The sequence below is a fragment of the Mauremys mutica genome, chromosome 10, assembly GCF_020497125.1.
Source record: "Mauremys mutica isolate MM-2020 ecotype Southern chromosome 10, ASM2049712v1, whole genome shotgun sequence".
Lineage (NCBI taxonomy): Eukaryota > Metazoa > Chordata > Testudines > Geoemydidae > Mauremys > Mauremys mutica.
Window position 1 is genome coordinate 37,415,523 of NC_059081.1, and position 16,783 is coordinate 37,432,305.

Genomic DNA, 16,783 nt, shown 5'->3' on the forward strand with positions numbered 1-16,783 from the left:
TATCAGAGGGGTAGCCGTGTTAGTCTGGATCTGTAAAAAGCAACAAAGAGTCCTGTGGCACCTTATAGACTAACAGACGTATTGGAGCATGAGCTTTCGTGGGTGAATGCCCACTTCAGACACATGATGTAGATAAAGGCTCTCAAAATGGAAGTAGCTAGCTCATTCTGTAATAGTCCTATATAAATACCTAGAGTATTTCTACAGCATTCCTGGGGCATATGGTTTTGTTAATTTCAGTGCTCTTTATAGATGCATTCTTTACAGAAGGACAGTTATTCTCTTGACGCATACTCTACCTTTCAACTAGTCACAGTGAAGAGATTAAAAATTCACAAAAGTAATCTGAAAGGGTAATTTAACATTTTAAATGATCTCAGAAGAAGTGCCACTTTTCAATCACTTATTTTATTCAACTTCCAGAAAGATATTTTACATTTGGTTTGGACAGGAGTAGTGTCCTGATCAAAAGCTAACATGAACTGGGGGTATGCAACCTTTTTAGTCTTAAAAACTGGATTAATTTTTTTGCTCATTAAACTACGAAGCAGGCCAATTTAATAAGAAAAAACAAGCAGAGTTAATTGTTGTATTGCAAATGGAAAACTGATTACTGTAAAATGTTGTTTGTGCAATTCCTCAGTGAGATTACAGAAATAAACAAACAATGTAAAGCCCAAAAGTGTCAGGTAGAAAAACTAATTCGGGGCAAATGCAGTATGAGGTTAACCACCACCATTTTTGGTATCAAACTTTTCCAAGAATCAAAAAGTAATCACACATCACCTTTCAAATGCCACTGTCATGACAGTTAACTTTGATGTTGAGGACAGCCTTAAGTTACTATTTCCAGAGGCAAAAGATTATTTTTGTTTAGATTAAGACTAAAGAGCCAGTAAATCAGAGGAATTGCATATCAAATGTTTACTAACAAGATGTCTGGATTTTGTAACAGACATTTGAGTGACATTTACATAATACTGCTTCACATGTAGGAAAAAGGACTTTAATTCTCTCCAGTAGATGGGGGGAGGGGGGGAGGAATAGAGACCTCTGAGATTGGAACTGTTTTTTACCTATACAATGTATACATGTATCAGATGTTTAAAAGACCATATGCAAATATAACAGTCCATGTTCTTAGGCATGTTCTTCAGCCAGCTTCTGAGCTTTAGCAATAACTTCTTCAATAGGACCAACCATGTAAAAAGCCTGTTCTGGTAGATGGTCATATTCACCTACAATGACACAATTTGAATAGGACAATTGTTGAAAGAAAGTTAAAAAGATATTATGAAGACTGTGAGGTAGTAGATTCCCAATGTTTACTGTGGGTTTTTTAAAAGTGCAAGTGTTTACAAGATCCAATATGTTTTCTACACTTGTAAGAGGTGTTCAGCTTTGTTTCACTTTAAAAAATTAGTTATTTGCAACTCAAGCATTAACATTGCGGTAATGCACCGAAAGCAAACCAAAGTGAATACAGAATTTTTATGGGCCAGATTAAGTGACATGTAAACAGCATAGCAGCAAAAAGGTTCTTTAAAAAAAAAAAAAAACCACACCCACCCACCCTACATTGAAGTATCTTACCCCTGGTTATCAAGGCCATCTTTAATATACAAAAAAAAGTAAGCTGTTAGAAGCCACCCAGCAACATATCTACTCCTCCACCAGATAGTCACACCTACTTTTATCACAAACACAATACATTGCAGACTACACATCACCACCTTAACTCTGCCCCCTTTCTGCACACCCCTTTTTTCCAATGGTTCTCCCCCTCTCCAACACTAGTAATTCATGTTTGGTGTAGCAGTTGGTTATGTTGTGAGAGGACAGTTTGGTAAAGGGGTGTTTGAAGGGTAACATCCCTACGAGGATAGAGAAGGTTGCAGCGCATGGTTGGCTACTTATTATAGTGGCAGTAACCGTAAGGTGTGTGCCCAAGAGTGGGTGAATAGAGGGCTTTTGTGGATTTGTCTCAAGTATGCTGTTATAAGACCCCTATCTGCTTCCAAACAAGTTTTGTGTTTTTATTTCCTAGGTTTTTTAAACGCTTAAATGTGGGTGGAAATGGGCCTGTATAGAGGTGGGAAGGCAGCTGCCGTCAGTAAAGATTTTATCCATCAACAGCTGCATGGGAAACCCTTATCCTACAACAGATCTGACAGAAAAAGGGCAGCTCCCAGATAAGATTTTATTTGCACTCAGCCACTTCACCACCTCCCTTTCAGTCAGGCCTGCATGCATGTGGCCCCCATTAATCAGGCTTGCATAAGTTTTTAGCCATTATCCAACCACCTCCTAACTAAGTTTTGTATTTGACAGTTCAATGAATATTAGAATAGAACAGAGAACATAGAATATCAGGGTTGGAAGGGACTTCAGGAGGTCATCTAGTCCAACCCCCTGCTCAAAGCAGGACCAATCCCCAGACAGATTTTTGCCCCAGATCCCTAAATGGCCCCCTCAAGGATTGTTCAATAACGACTAGCAGGATTGCCAAGGAAAAGTTTTCCAGCTCAGATTTCAAAGACTTCCTATTAAACTCATGAAGGGAAAAAAAACAATTGGACAGTACACAGAGAAAATTCAAAGCACCTAAAACCCTGAATCCCTCCCCCCTCCACCAAGTGACTGGCCATATATGCCTCATTTTAGAACACAATCCTAAGGAATCCCTAGCACCCTGTGCTGAAAAGCTGTACTACTACAACTTCCCACAACACTGACTGGCTAGGTGGTCACTGCTGCAAGGAGCTCTTTTAGGGTCAGTAATGACTAGTGAAATTGGAAATCATCTAGGGCAGAGGTTCTCAAACTGTGGTCTGTGGACCACCAATGGTCCATGAGCTCCATTCAGGTGGTCTGTAGATAGTTCCCTCCAAGGTGCGTGCCTGGGCAGCCGCACACAAGAGAATGAAGGGCCACCCACCTACTTAGTGGAGCCGTGCAGGCGTGGATCCACTAATTAGGTGCCCGGACCCTGGAAAAAAGATGCACATGTAAGGTGAGATGGTGGCCTTGGGGGTAATAGTGGGTAGGGGAAATTTGGGACATGCAGGGCTGCTGCAGCCAGAGAAAGAGGCTACTTTCCCCAGCTCTAGGGGTGCTGGGGAGCGACCCCCATCCTTCCCATCCTGGGGACTGCCATAGCGGGAAAGAGAGGGCACATCCATCGCATTAGAAAGGTAAGAGTACCGATATTAAAATCTGAGTTGTGTGCTTTTATTTGTAGAACAAAAAAAACAAAAAAAAAGTGTTAATTAAGGTGTTTAAAAAAAAAAAAGAGCGAGCGCGTGCACATGCACGCTTTTATCCAAAGCACTTTACAATAGTTAGCTAATGGTACAAACAACAACATTTGGAAAGATCATTAAGTGGTCCACCAAGACCCGCAGCAATTTTCAAGGGGACCATGGGGAAGAAAAAAGAAAGGTTGTGAATCACTGATCTAAGGTAATAAATATACTCTTAAGTGGTGGGTTTGTAGGACATCTTTCCCTCTAATTTTATTAGCAACAATATAAAACCACATTTCAAACAGCATAGTTTAGATTTTAGAATACCATCTAGTTCTAAGGGTTAAGAGGAAGGAGATTGGTCCCAAAGCTACTAAGAAGAGGGACTGAACTACTGAAGTGTCCTGCCCATCCTTGTCTGACAAACACCAAATCCTGCTCCTTTGTCTTCCTACCTCTCCCTGGATCATGCAGCAGGGACCAGCTTGGACTAGCAAGTGGCACAGTGCCTAGAGTTATGATGAAGGCATATGCAGAAGATCAGTGAAGAGGGTACCCAGGCAATGACTCTCAGAAACAGCTTGGGGTGGTGCAAGCAGGGGCCAGGGAGGATTAGTACTTCTGACAATGGCGTGGAAGGGGAAGAAATCTGGGAGCCAAGTTGGATTTCAATCCCTTTCCATTTTATCAAGAACAGATTTATAACTAAATGCTTAAACATTAGACATTGCATATCATGCTCCATACTGGCATGGCTGAACCATTGCCTAGTGCTCCACCCATCTATTTCCATATCCACCTGTTCTCCCCACATCTTATACTTAGACTGTAAGCTCTTGAAGGAGGGAACCTTCTTTATGTTTGTACAGTGCTCAGCACAATAAGGCTGTGGCCCTTAGTTTCACATATGTATTGTGGTGGGGCCTAACACCCCCTATTTTACTAAAGCAGTAAGGTTTAGTGATGGATTCAAGCATAAGGTAGTCTGCAGAAGTGAGAGTCAAACATTCAAGAAAACTGACAGCCTCCAGAATACAGCTCTGAAACTGGGGGAAGTCAGCCAAGTGAAAAATATATTACTTTACCAGATAAAATACTCTTGAAACCCTTGATTGTTTCCTTCAAAGGCACCAATTTTCCAGCATGGCCAGTGAAGACTTCAGCAACCTGGAAAGGCTGAGACAAAAATCTCTGGATTTTTCGAGCCCGGGATACAATTAGTTTGTCTTCCTCAGACAATTCATCCATCCCCAAAATAGCAATAATATCTTGAAGGGATTTGTAATCCTATTATGGAGAAAGAAGGCAACTCAAATTAAATAATCCTGTGATACCATGTGTAGATACATTAATACTGCAACGAATTCAAAAGACTAGATATCAAAAGCTGAATTTCACTTAACACTCAGTTAACTCCAGTTTGAATAAAATTCATTGGGGAAAAGTATAATTAACAAGATACCTGAAGAATCTTCTGTACACCACGAGCCACATCATAATGCTCTCGGCCAACAATGTTAGGGTCCATGATACGTGAAGTAGAATCCAGAGGGTCCACCGCCGGATAGATACCCAGCTCAGCAATGGCACGAGATAATACTGTAGTAGCATCTAAATGTGCAAAAGTAGTAGCTGGAGCAGGATCAGTCAAGTCATCAGCTGGTACGTAGATAGCCTGAAATAAGTCATTTTGAAAATCAAATGTACAAGATCATAGTAAAAAAAACCTAATACTCGTTAAGCCTCATAATATGCCTACTATTAACTGCCACCTTCACTTTCTACTCATGAAGCTAAGCAGTGAACCCTTTATTGAAAATATAAAGGCACCTGTTTAACACCATACCTGTACTGATGTAATTGATCCCTTTTTAGTAGTAGTTATTCTTTCCTGCATTGTTCCCATGTCAGTAGCCAATGTAGGCTGATACCCTACTGCAGAGGGGATACGACCCAGCAGTGCAGACACCTGAAGATCAAAAGAGAAGATAATGTAGCAAGTTAAAGAACTCTTGTAGTTCATTTTCTCAGATACATCAAAGGTTCTTAAAAGTGCGCTGTTTAAAGCATTAGTTAGCATACAGGGCACAATGTTAAGTGGAGTGGGAAGACTGTCAACAGTTAGCAAGTCTGCTCTCAGCCTTTACACTCAGCCACCAAATGGAAAGAGTGGAGACAAAATCAGGATGGTAACCCATTTCATTCTTCTAGCAAGAAGGAAAGTTGGAACTGTCTTCTTTCACTTCAGCAGTCAGGTTTATTGTTCCTTGGCTACAGATGACAATCCAGGAGCACTGTGTGCATTCACAAGGGCAGAGCAGGAAAGAGAAAGTAGGGAGTGAGGGGGTATGATCAAAAGTTGGTGAATTTTGGAGGCACAAGAGCCAGAGAGATATTATAGAGGATTGGGGAAGGCAGAAGAGAACTATATGCCCACGAAGAAAAGAAAGATAGCAAGAGTGATATAAGGATACATCTCCTTTTCTTTCCACTTCCTTCAAACACGCAAAAGGCCAGCCATTCTGGGCATTAGACATCAACATCCCCACCCCTTAGCAGGGTTGTTGCAATTTTCCCTAACCTGAGGAGATCCACTAAAACACACACACACACTAAGAAAACCCAAGAACCCCACCAAGGTGAGAAATGTGATTCACTTTATGAGCATATTTATTCTGTGAACAGAAAGGCATATGTGGTGCAAAATTAAAAGCTTGGAGTCCAGCATGCAGAATAAAGAGTGTGCATTGTACTAACTGTTACACCTATAATGATTTTGTATCTACTTTTAGATATATACTTCACTTATTTGGCTAATTTTCCTACTGTCTCAAGTTTAGGTCACTCAAGTAGTTTAAATGGAGCTTGCAAGTGAGACCCAATAAGGCCAGCTGGAGCATCTATACCTCCCAATAAAAAATTAGGCCAGTTAAAGGAATACAACCCACCTGCAGTAGAACTTAGGGCCTTCAGAAGCAGAGGCTTGCTCCATGGGCATCATTTCATTTCTTTTCTACCCAGGAGCAGCTAGATCACCAAACTGCATACACCTTTCACTACTCCAGCCATTAAGCATTGCCACAATGGGACCAGCTGAGTGCCTATGTTGAGTAGAGGATCTATTCCTTCTTCAGTTCCGCCCTTACCAAACCCAACACCCTCCCCCGCAGCGGTTCACCTAGTCATACACTGAACTGGAGCCAAAGCAATGGCGCTGTCAGGGCAGCCTACAATTGCCCCGCCTCCAGAAGCCATGCTATTCACCAGCACTATGCCATGTTTTGCTCTTCCCATTTTGGGTTCTAACAGAAATTTGTCACCCCTTTGCCACCCCTTCTTCACTCCTCCTTACTCAGACCCTCAATTGCTCTCTTAATTGCTTCTATAGTATGTCCTCCATGCTTTTCAGCAAGGTCTTATTACTAGCAAACCAAAAATACAAAAGTTGGAACTTCCAAGAAAGAAGGGGTCTTGCAGGAAGAAAGCTTCTAGGGAAAAAAAAATGAACTCAAGAGAAAGCTTAGGTTGAGGGGGTTTCGTATTATTTTAAGTTAATAAAGGTAAACCCTGGGAAGTGAAGTTTGGGCGTGTTTATGTCTTTATTCTGTTTAAGTCAAGGTAAGAACTACACCAGCTTAGTTACTCTGTGGATATTGCTACACCCATTCTAAAGTTGGCTTGGGCCTGGATCCTATGCTTCTGAAGAGCAATTTAATTGTTTGACTTTGGAATATACCAAGTTTGGCCCACACTTGAAGGAAGTCATAGGGAGGATACACTTAAAGGCTTTATTCTCCCCCTTGAAAATTTTAGGATTTTGTACATAGTTAAGAAGAAGATATCTAGGCCACTTTTTGCCAAGACTTGACTGGCATATACAAATATCCAGAGTTCCCTCCTCTCAAGCAAGAGCCTGAATTTTTGCTTAAAATTGGTGTTTGATAGGTTTTCATAATTCTTTTTTTAGGGGAAGGAGCACAATAGCAGGTTCCAGTTTCAGAGCTCTAAGAGTAGTTTTTAGATTCTCAGGCAAGTATTGTACTGGAACTTTTTATTATGAGTACTAACCTCTGAACCAGCCTGGGTAAATCTGAAAATATTGTCTATAAATAGAAGTACATCCTGTCCTTCTTGATCACGGAAATATTCAGCAACCGTCAAACCAGTCAGGGCTACTCTGGCACGGGCACCTGGAGGCTCATTCATTTGACCATACACAAGTGAAACCTGGAATTTAATATGTTACAGAAATAAAGTTTATCTATAGAAAATGTAGTAGCCTATCAACACTATATAATGAGATGTATTATATTCAACACCTACATGCCTTGGACCAATTTTGGAAGCAAAGGCCAAGGACCGGATGACAATGGAACATTTGTTTAAAAAAAAAAAAAATTATTACACAACACAAGACCTTTATTAATAGTGAGTATTTTTTTCTTAAAAGTATGAACACTAAATGAAGTTTTACAGACTGAACTTTCACCCTGATCTAATAAGTTAGTACGTCACTAAAGCAGCAAGGATGATTGCTTGAAGTCCACTATTAGAATCTACAGACCTTCCTAACTGGAAGAAAGTGAAAATTAGCATGTATATACAAGTCAAACTGCCACACTTCACATACAGAAAGTGTTTTTTTATTGGAAAAATTGTATTAAAATAGTATGTTGCCAAACAATCCACTGTAATGTACAACAATGGTGTGTGTGTTTAATACTCACACCCTTTGAAAGTTACCTTGGAAGTGGCATCCTTCAAGTTGATGACACCAGATTCAATCATTTCATTATACAAGTCATTACCCTCTCGTGTACGCTCCCCTACACCAGCGAAGACAGAGTAGCCACCATGGGCTTTAGCAACGTTGTTAATAAGTTCCATAATTAGTACAGTTTTTCCTACACCAGCACCACCAAAGAGCCCTGAAACAACAGTTTTTGTCAATACAATTGAGTTTTCAGTTTGAGATCATTGTCAATGAATGTGATTACATCCAGCTACAATACTTCACTATTATCCCTCAAAATGCCTGTTACCAGTATGGGAATATTAAGCTAACTAGAACAAAACAAACCTATCTAAAATTTGCTGCTGTTAGCAGCATCAATTTTCAACAGCAAGTTTGTTTAATCTTCCTCACTAGAACACTTTCTAGTAAGCACACCGATTTAGAAAACTGAATAAGACTAAAATTTATATAAAGCAAACTTGCAACTACACACTTTTTAAGTCTTCCTCAAATTGAAGTACAGAATGTTTTATGTACAGTACTTAAAATAAATATATGGAGATATACCAGCTCATAGAACTGGAAGGCACTCTGAAAAGTCATTGAATCCAGCCCCCTGCCTTCACTAACAGGACCAAGTACTGATTTTGCCCCAGATCCCTAAGTGGCCCCCTCAAGGATTGAACTCACAACCCTGGGTTTAGCAGGCCAATGCTCAAACTACTGAGCTAACTATTATTGCATAAATTTAGAGTATATCTATTTGCTTTAGAAGAGAAACTTACCAATTTTACCTCCTTTGGCATATGGAGCCAATAAATCCACAACCTTAATACCAGTTACAAGAATTTCTTGCTCAACGCTCATATCTTGGAATGCAGGAGCTTCAGCATGAATAGATGAAAACCTGTAAAAAAGATCTTTAACTATTTTACATATTTTTGACTTTACTATCAAAGTTTCAAGAAAAAATTGTTTAGAGATACTGAATAATGTGGTTATATTAGTGGTCCCTAGCCAGAAATCAAGTTTACATCTAGGTAAAATTTAGAAGCTGCACCATCAGTTAAAATTACAAATTAGAAGCATGTAATTCAAAAACAGTACTGGATATACAGCAATTTCTTCTCTAAATCAACTAAGTTTAAAAATACTCACTGCTTCGTTGCAATAGGCCCTCTTTCATCAATTGGCTCACCAATTACGTTCATGATCCTTCCCAGTGTTTCTGGCCCAACTGGAATTTTTATAGGCGCACCCGTGTCCAGAACTCTCTGTCCGCGGGTTAAGCCTTCAGTGCCATCCATGGCAATTGTTCGAACAGTACTTCCACCTAAGTGTATACACAATCTAAGTTTGCTCTTTGAACAGAGAAAGTTCACCTTATTGCAGGAGAAATTCAGAACTTTTAAAGTACACCTCTACCCCGATATAACGCTGTCCTCAGGAGCCAAAAAAAATCTTACTGCGTTATAGGTGAAACCGCATTATATCAAACTTGCTTTGATCCACTGGAGTGCGCAGCCCCGCCTCCCCGGAGCACTACTTTACCGTGTTATATCCAAATTCGTGTTATATCGGGTCACGTTATATCGGGGTAGAGGTGTAGTTACATTTAGAGGTTTCAGAACTGAGAGTCAAGTTATGTGGTACGATCGGACATTACTTCGTGCCTCAGCCAACTGAGGTAAAACTTAGTTTTTCTGACTTCAAGTTAGAATTGATTTTGGCAAGCCAGATTCCTACATTGGCAAATCAAGTTTAAATAGAAGCTCCATAAAACATCTTAAGTTAAAGTAATATTTTTAAACAGTACTCTACATAACTACATAGTCTTCATTATATTCACACTGAATTATCCAGAGTTAGAGTATTCTAAGCTTGTTTTAGAGATGATTGTTTATTTAAAAATAAATAAATAAATCAAACAAGATTTTTTTTCCTGCAATGATAGTTAATTATCTGCAGCACTCACTGCTCACTGCATATTGTGCTCCAGAATCTTAAACTTTCATTTTGAATTACATTAAATGTCTAGCTAGCCCTTATGGTTGTCAAATTAAGACTGAAAACATGAACTCAGTGTAAACTGTTGAAATGTTGTCCTAAGTTTGCTGATAACATGAAACAGTGTTAGGGAGAGCTGTCCTGCCCAACCATCTCAATCACAGACCAAGAGACCTTAGGCAGCGAGTTATATCAGCCTGTGGTACCCATGGTCCACCAATGTTCAGAGCACAGATGCTCAGCTCCACCAAGGTTCGGGAACTGCCCGCCGCCCTCAGCCACCTCCCATCCCATGGAGCGTCCCTGCACCCTGGGCAGCAGCTGGCTGCTGCTCCCTGCGCTGCATTCCCTCACCGGCCACCGACTGGCTCCTTTCACACTGTGCCCACCAGCGCCACTCCACTGCTCAGACTGCAAGGGAATGGGGTGGGCTGAGGTGGCTGCTGCTGCAGTCTGCAGAGGGAGGATGCACACCTGATGTGATGGCAGCCATCCCCCCAGGGCCCTGACCCTTCACCAGTCAGGCCACTAGGTGACGGACACATCCTCCTCCCACCGGCGCTGGGCAGCACGCACGCAGCACTGCAGAGGGCAAACAGAGAGGGGCCCTAGGAGCACATGCAGTGTGGTGCAGGGTGAGTGTGCTGCTAGCAGCAGGACAACCGACAGCAATTCTGGGCCCCAGGGCAGATCAATCAATGGGCCCCCTGTCCTCCTCCCTCAGCCAGAACCACAAACCCCCCCCTCCCGCCCCCACACACCTGTAGAAGCCCTGAGAGTCCCCTCACCCCCCAGCCCTGCCAGAGGAGCCCCGGGCCGGCCGCAGCCCCGTCCCACACCTGCCCGGAGGAGCCCCAAAGGAGCTGCACTGACCCAACCTGCGCTGGGGAAAAGCCACAGTGCCTCTTGATTCAAAGACGCTTTTGATATGCCCCATGCAGGTTCCAGTGTGGCTGAGGCAACAGTATTTGCTACTTCGGGCTGCCTCAGCCACCCCAGAACCTGCATGGGACATATCAAAAGCGCCTTTGAATCAAGAGGCACTTTCCCCATAGCAGGCAGAGCTACTGCGGCAGCAGCTAGAGTCCCCGGGCCCGTTTAAATCGCCCAGGCGCCTGGGCACTTGCCCCCTTTACACCCACCCCCCCCCGTTGGCAGGCGTGGCCGGCATGGAGAGGGCTGGGGGGAGTCCTCCTCTGGCCCCAGCCTCTGGACAGCCTGCCTGCATCCCAAACTCATCCCAGCCCCACCCCAGAGCCCACACCCCCAGCCATTGCCCTCACCTCCTTGCAACCTACCCCTCTGCCCCAGCCCTGAGCCCGCTCCTGCACCCTGAACCCCTCATCCCCAGCCAAACTCCACAGCCCTCACCCCAACCCTCTGCCCTAGCTCTGAGCCCCCCTCCCACACCCCAAACCCCTCACCCCAGTCCTCATCCCCCACACCTCAACCATCTGCCCTAACCTTGAGCCCCCTCCCACATCCCAAACCCCTCACCCCCAGCGCCCTCATCCCCCCCACCCCACATTGTGCAATACAGGGAAACTTAAATGCTTACAGTTTCCAGTCCATTTTTACTTTATTTTTAAAATTATATATATCGACTTATAAGGCAGGTGTCAGGGGGTGAGACTTGGACCCATTCTGGGCACCACCAAAAATTATACAAACCTGGCACCCATGCAAGAGACTAATTCTGTGGCATCTTGGGGAAAGTAGTAGATGCAATGAATTCATATTATTTGCAGCTAGGTGCCTGATACGGTTTCCTCTCTCTCTCTTGTGCTCCAGCTTTCCCCACAAGAGGGAGTTACCTGGATTACAGTGTACAATCCCTGCAGCGTTCCTTGGACCTGGGAAGCATTGGATCACTGAGCCAGAGCTGGAGCCCAGCTTGCTGCCAGGGAGTGTGGGGGAGCTAGAGAGTAGGCTGTTTTCCAGACATCTCAGCTGCCCAATGTACCAGTGAGGCGCTGACACCAATTACAAATTCCTTCACACAATTCCTTCCCTCCTACACAAGAGGATGGGAAGAATAGGAGATTCTAAGACAAACATCCAGAACAACATTACAGGAACAGAATCTCAGAGCTGGGCTACCTGGAGCTTATAGAAATAGATACTGATGTCTATTTTCAGAGAGGATGGAGAAAGAAATTTTGGATATTTCATGGAGATTAATTACATTAACTATGTAGCTGAATATAGGAGTACTTGCAGCAGAGTTTTGCCCCTTTTTGCCACTGCACCTTGCTGGCCAAGCAAAGGGAGGTCTTACATTCAACTTTATAGCATCTGTCTGTCATGTGATAACTTTAGAACACCACATCCAATCAATTCCAAAATTTCAGGAAATGTTCTATGCATAAATGGGCAAAATCCTGTTTATTTTGGTGGGCGGGGGGGAACAAAACAGAAAACCTGAAGGCCCCAGGGAGCCCCTTGAATCTAGTTTGCAACTCCTGGGTCTGCTACCACCTCTGCAGTTGCCTATAGATCAAAAAACTGGTTGATGGCAGCCATTAACACCTCCCCACACAACAGTACATCCTCCCTGGAATATCCATGGTTCCAAAACAGACTTCCTGGCATAGGGGACAAACTGTCTGAAAAGAACAGTGCCCCTGACACGGAGAAAGAGAATGGAGCACTGTAGTACTGGGAAAGGGGAATGAGAGAGAGCACACAGAGCCCCTGACACAGTAGGGAAGGGACAGTTTCAATGCATCCCAGAAATACAGGAAGATGGGAGGGTGGCAAACAGGAAGCTTTTTAGGGAGAATAAAGAGATGCAAGGAGCTTAGCCTACAGAAGCAACCAAGCATGTAACCCTCTACTACAGGGGTATGCAAACTTTTAGGCCTGAGGGGCACGTCTGGGTGGGGAAACTGTATGCAGGGCCATGAATGTAGGACTGGGGCAGGGAGTGCGGAGTGTGGGAGAGGATCAGGGCAAGGAGTTAGGATGCAGGAGGGATCCGGGGTGCAGCAGGGGCCTCATGACATGGAGTGCATGGGGCTGTGGTGCAGCAGGAGATTTGGGGGACTCAGGGCAGGGGGTTAGGGTGTAGGCTCCAGCCCAGCACCGCTTACCTCAAGCAGCTCCAGGGTGGCAGCAGCGCGCAAGTGACCAGCATATCCGGCAGTGGTTCCTGGGGGTGGGGTATGGTGGGGCAGGTGGCTCTGCCGCGCGTTGCCCCTGCCTGCGGGTTCCACCCCCAAAGCTCCCATTGGCCGTGGTCCCCGGTTGCCAGCCAATGGGAGCTGTGGGTGGCGGTGCCTGTAGGTGAGGGAAATGCAGAGCCCTCTGTCGGCCGCAGGGACATGGTGCCAACTGCTTCTGGGAGCCTCATGGGACCAGGGCAGGCAGGGAGCCTGCCTTAACCCCGCTGCACCACTGGGCTGGCAATCTGATGGACCATAGTTTTCCCTCCCCCATGCTAGTATATAACTAAGCCAATATACATCTTCAATGGTCTACGTTGGACAGAAAACTTCAGAAATATTTTGAAGTCTTACACAATTTTTTTCCCCACAGTTACATCATCATACTAATACAGTTTCACAAGCCCTGAGCAAAGCCAAATCTACCTCTAGCTATGGGGTGAGAAAGGAAGAAACTATCAAGTCATAGCAACTTTAGGGTGTAGGCTCCAGATTCTGAGACTTGGAGAATCTGAGTTGAGAGAACACTGGTATCCGCCTAGAACAGGAAATGCCCTATCTGTATCCTCAGGAGTGTTTAGATACTGCTTCGCCATGGGATCAAAGTCATCGGGTCTTTATTTTACCTGCTCCTATTCTTTTAATGTTACTGAGGATACCAGTATAAACAAAAAAGCCAATTGGGTTTTAGCCAAAGGAAGGGTTCTCTTGAAAGGAGAATCATTGATCTGAGCCTTTGGAACCTATACCAGAATGGCAAGGAAATTAAGAAAACTTGGTCCATGTTAGAAGGTGGCTCTAAAAAGGTTAGTCTAGATCTGGATCTTCCCTCGAGGGTAATGAGTGCCAGATCCTGATTATCCACATCTGGACTCCTAGAAGAGAATACTAATTTACATGGCATACATGGGGACCAGAGAGGTTTTTGTGGGCATAGGCCTGGACAGAAGCAAAAAGTTCAAAAAGTTCAAGGGCCTTTTCTAGGTTGGTCTGAGAGAAGCCAAAGTGGCTTTGTACTGTCGTGTCTGGGAAGCTTAGGCCCTAAGGAAAAGAAGAGGAAGCCTACTTGAAGAACCAAGATGATGCAGATGAAAAAAGAGCAGAACCAACATTGACAGAAAACGTGTCTCTGCTGCAGCAGGATTTGGGGGAATGATGGGCGCACGCTACATCCAAAGTACATGGAGAATGCTTAAAAGAAGTACAACAATGCATAGTAGAAGGGACCTCAATAGTATTATGTGCAGTAGAACAAGGGTCTTGGGTAGTAAGGAAATCTCTTCATGACAGCTTTCAAACTACCCTGGAGTCAACAGAGGTAAAATGATGCTAGAGAAAAGGAGAAAATAGCAGGAACAATTGACAATTAAAGACAGACTTACCAAGGTGCTGAGCAACTTCCAACACCAATCTAGTTTCACGGTCTGACACTTCCAAGGCATTGAGAATTGGAGGAAGGTCTTCATCAAACTGGACATCAACAACAGCACCAATAATTGCAACAATACGCCCTGTTGCAGTACCAGATTTGGCAGACTCTGAAGTCTCAGCCACATAGTTTCGCCCTAACAAAAAATAATTACCAGAATCAAAATTAGAGCAATTAGCCTATTAGTTGGCAACATGACCCTGGTCTTCATTTTCTGTATTTTACTTAAGTAAACGAGATTTAAATTAAAGCGACCAGACAGCAAGTGGGAAAAATGAGGACAGGCGGTGGGAAAAAAGAAAAAGACCCAAAAATCAGGACATCTGGTCACCCTAAGTACAAATGTGTTCCTAGAGTCTTTAACAAGTGTAACAACATAAAATGTAGCATTCTTCATAATAGAAACCTTTTAGAAGTGGGACTAAGTTGATGTTTTACTATTGGAACTCAGGATTAAAGAAATAAAGTATACTATTTTACCAGTAGATTACATCATAGGCAGGGAAACCACAAGTTCGCCTGATTCCTAATTACACATACAAATCAACAGAAGCAAAATTTAAAAATGGGTGCAACATTCACCATCTTGCGGAGTGTGCGAGGGCCTCTGCATCAGTGATCAGAAGGCACATCAAGTTCTAAAACAGCCCTGATAATAAGCATATGGTTTCTTGCTCTAGATCACACTATCAGGTTCAGTATCTAGCCTCTAATAGTGGCCTTCTAATTAATACAATTCAGAAGAAGAAACCCCTTTTGAGCACATTGCACCTAGCTAATTATATAGCGCTTATTGGAAAGGTATTTACTTTTTGTTTGTTTTTTAAAACACTCATGTTGGACATCTTACAACCAGAAACATGAAAGCAACCACTGATCTGATGGACACAACAAGTTGGCTCTGATCATTTTAAGTCCAGAAACAGAGACTCAGAACAAGAGAGTGCGGGGGGGAGGGGCGGGGGAGAAGAGGAGGATGTAAAGGTTAAAGGCCAACATGAAGGTGGGGAGAAAAAAGTCCCATATTGCTTCCAACTGAGCTGCTCTCAGCATGTTTTGCACCGACCGCCACCCTCACGCTGCCTAAGGCAGGGAAACATCAGGAGGCCCATTGCAGCTCACAGGCAGGGACTGGGGGAGTCGGGTGGAGCAGAGAACCCGGATCTCCTGCCTCCCACCCTCCCAGCCCAGCCCCTTCAGCACCGCCCGGCCCAGCACTCCAGCCCCTCCCGCCCAGAGCAGCTTCAAATGGGGCAGGCGCCAAACAGCCAGCAGGGCTGCGGAGTGGAGCGCCCCGCCCGGTGCACTGGGTGTGGGGCCCCCCCGGGAGGTGAAGGGGCAGCAGGCTCAGAGCCAGGGGCAAAGCACAACGAAGCAGGGGACTCGGGAGCCAGCGAGGCCAGGAGGCGGTGGGCGCCTGGGACGGGCGCAGCGGGAGGGCGCGACCTCCTGGGGCTGACACCTCCCCCCAGCCCTTCCCGGGCGCGGGACCCCCAGACTCACTGTGCGGAAGCACGGCGGAGGCGGCCGCTCCTGTTGCTAGGCAGCCACGATCCGCGGCAAGGAGATCCAGAGCCCGCAGGACCGCCGCGCCGCCTAGCCTCGCCCGTCCCAACATGGCTACTCCAACACCTCCCACCGCCACCCGCCTCGCGCCTTTCTACTGGCAGCGCGCGCACGCGCGCGCCCCCTGGCGCTAACGGGGAGACGGCGCATGCGTAGTAGGAAAGTGTCCCATCGTATCCCATGCGGCCGTCCCCCGCTCGTGTAAGGGTACGACGCCGGTAAAAACTACATTTCCCAGGATGCAATGCTCCCTCTGGAGCGAGTCCGTGGACTACAGGCTCCAGCATGCAACACTCCGTCTTGACAGGGGCTCCTCCTGGAGCAACCTTACTCCATTAAAAGCAGTTTCCAGCGCACTGTACCTCCCTCCCTTCCCGCTGGCCTGCGTGTCCTGCTGCTACGCTGTTAGACAGGCTCCAGACTCGCTTTCAGGGATAAGGCAATTGCAAAACATCATGACATAAGGATGATGTGGGGTTGCCCTGTCATTGAACCATGAGGTGCTGCCCCTGTACCAGGCTGTTACCAGCAATTAAATGAGGGGGGTGGAGGGTAAAGTGCAGTCCTCCTTCTGCACTGTTAAAGGCCGGTGGAGAGCTCCCCTTACTCTTTCTGGCTTAGATAGGCAGTGCAGCGC

The 16,783-nt window shown here is 44.9% G+C and overlaps 1 protein-coding gene across 1 annotated transcript; it reads right to left on the minus strand.

Moving 5' to 3' along the window:
• Positions 1-416: 416 nt before the first annotated feature.
• LOC123378261 (ATP synthase subunit beta, mitochondrial-like) lies at positions 417-16,330 on the minus strand. The gene is made up of 10 exons (XM_045031833.1): positions 16,084-16,330; positions 14,534-14,716; positions 9,139-9,313; positions 8,766-8,887; positions 7,989-8,173; positions 7,314-7,472; positions 5,092-5,214; positions 4,708-4,920; positions 4,331-4,532; positions 417-1,238 (listed from the first exon to the last, which is right to left on the minus strand). The coding sequence occupies exons 1-10, from the start codon at positions 16,196-16,198 to the stop codon at positions 1,141-1,143; spliced, it is 1,575 nt and encodes a 524-aa protein (XP_044887768.1). The 5' UTR covers positions 16,199-16,330; the 3' UTR covers positions 417-1,140.
• Between the last annotated feature and the right edge of the window lie 453 nt (positions 16,331-16,783).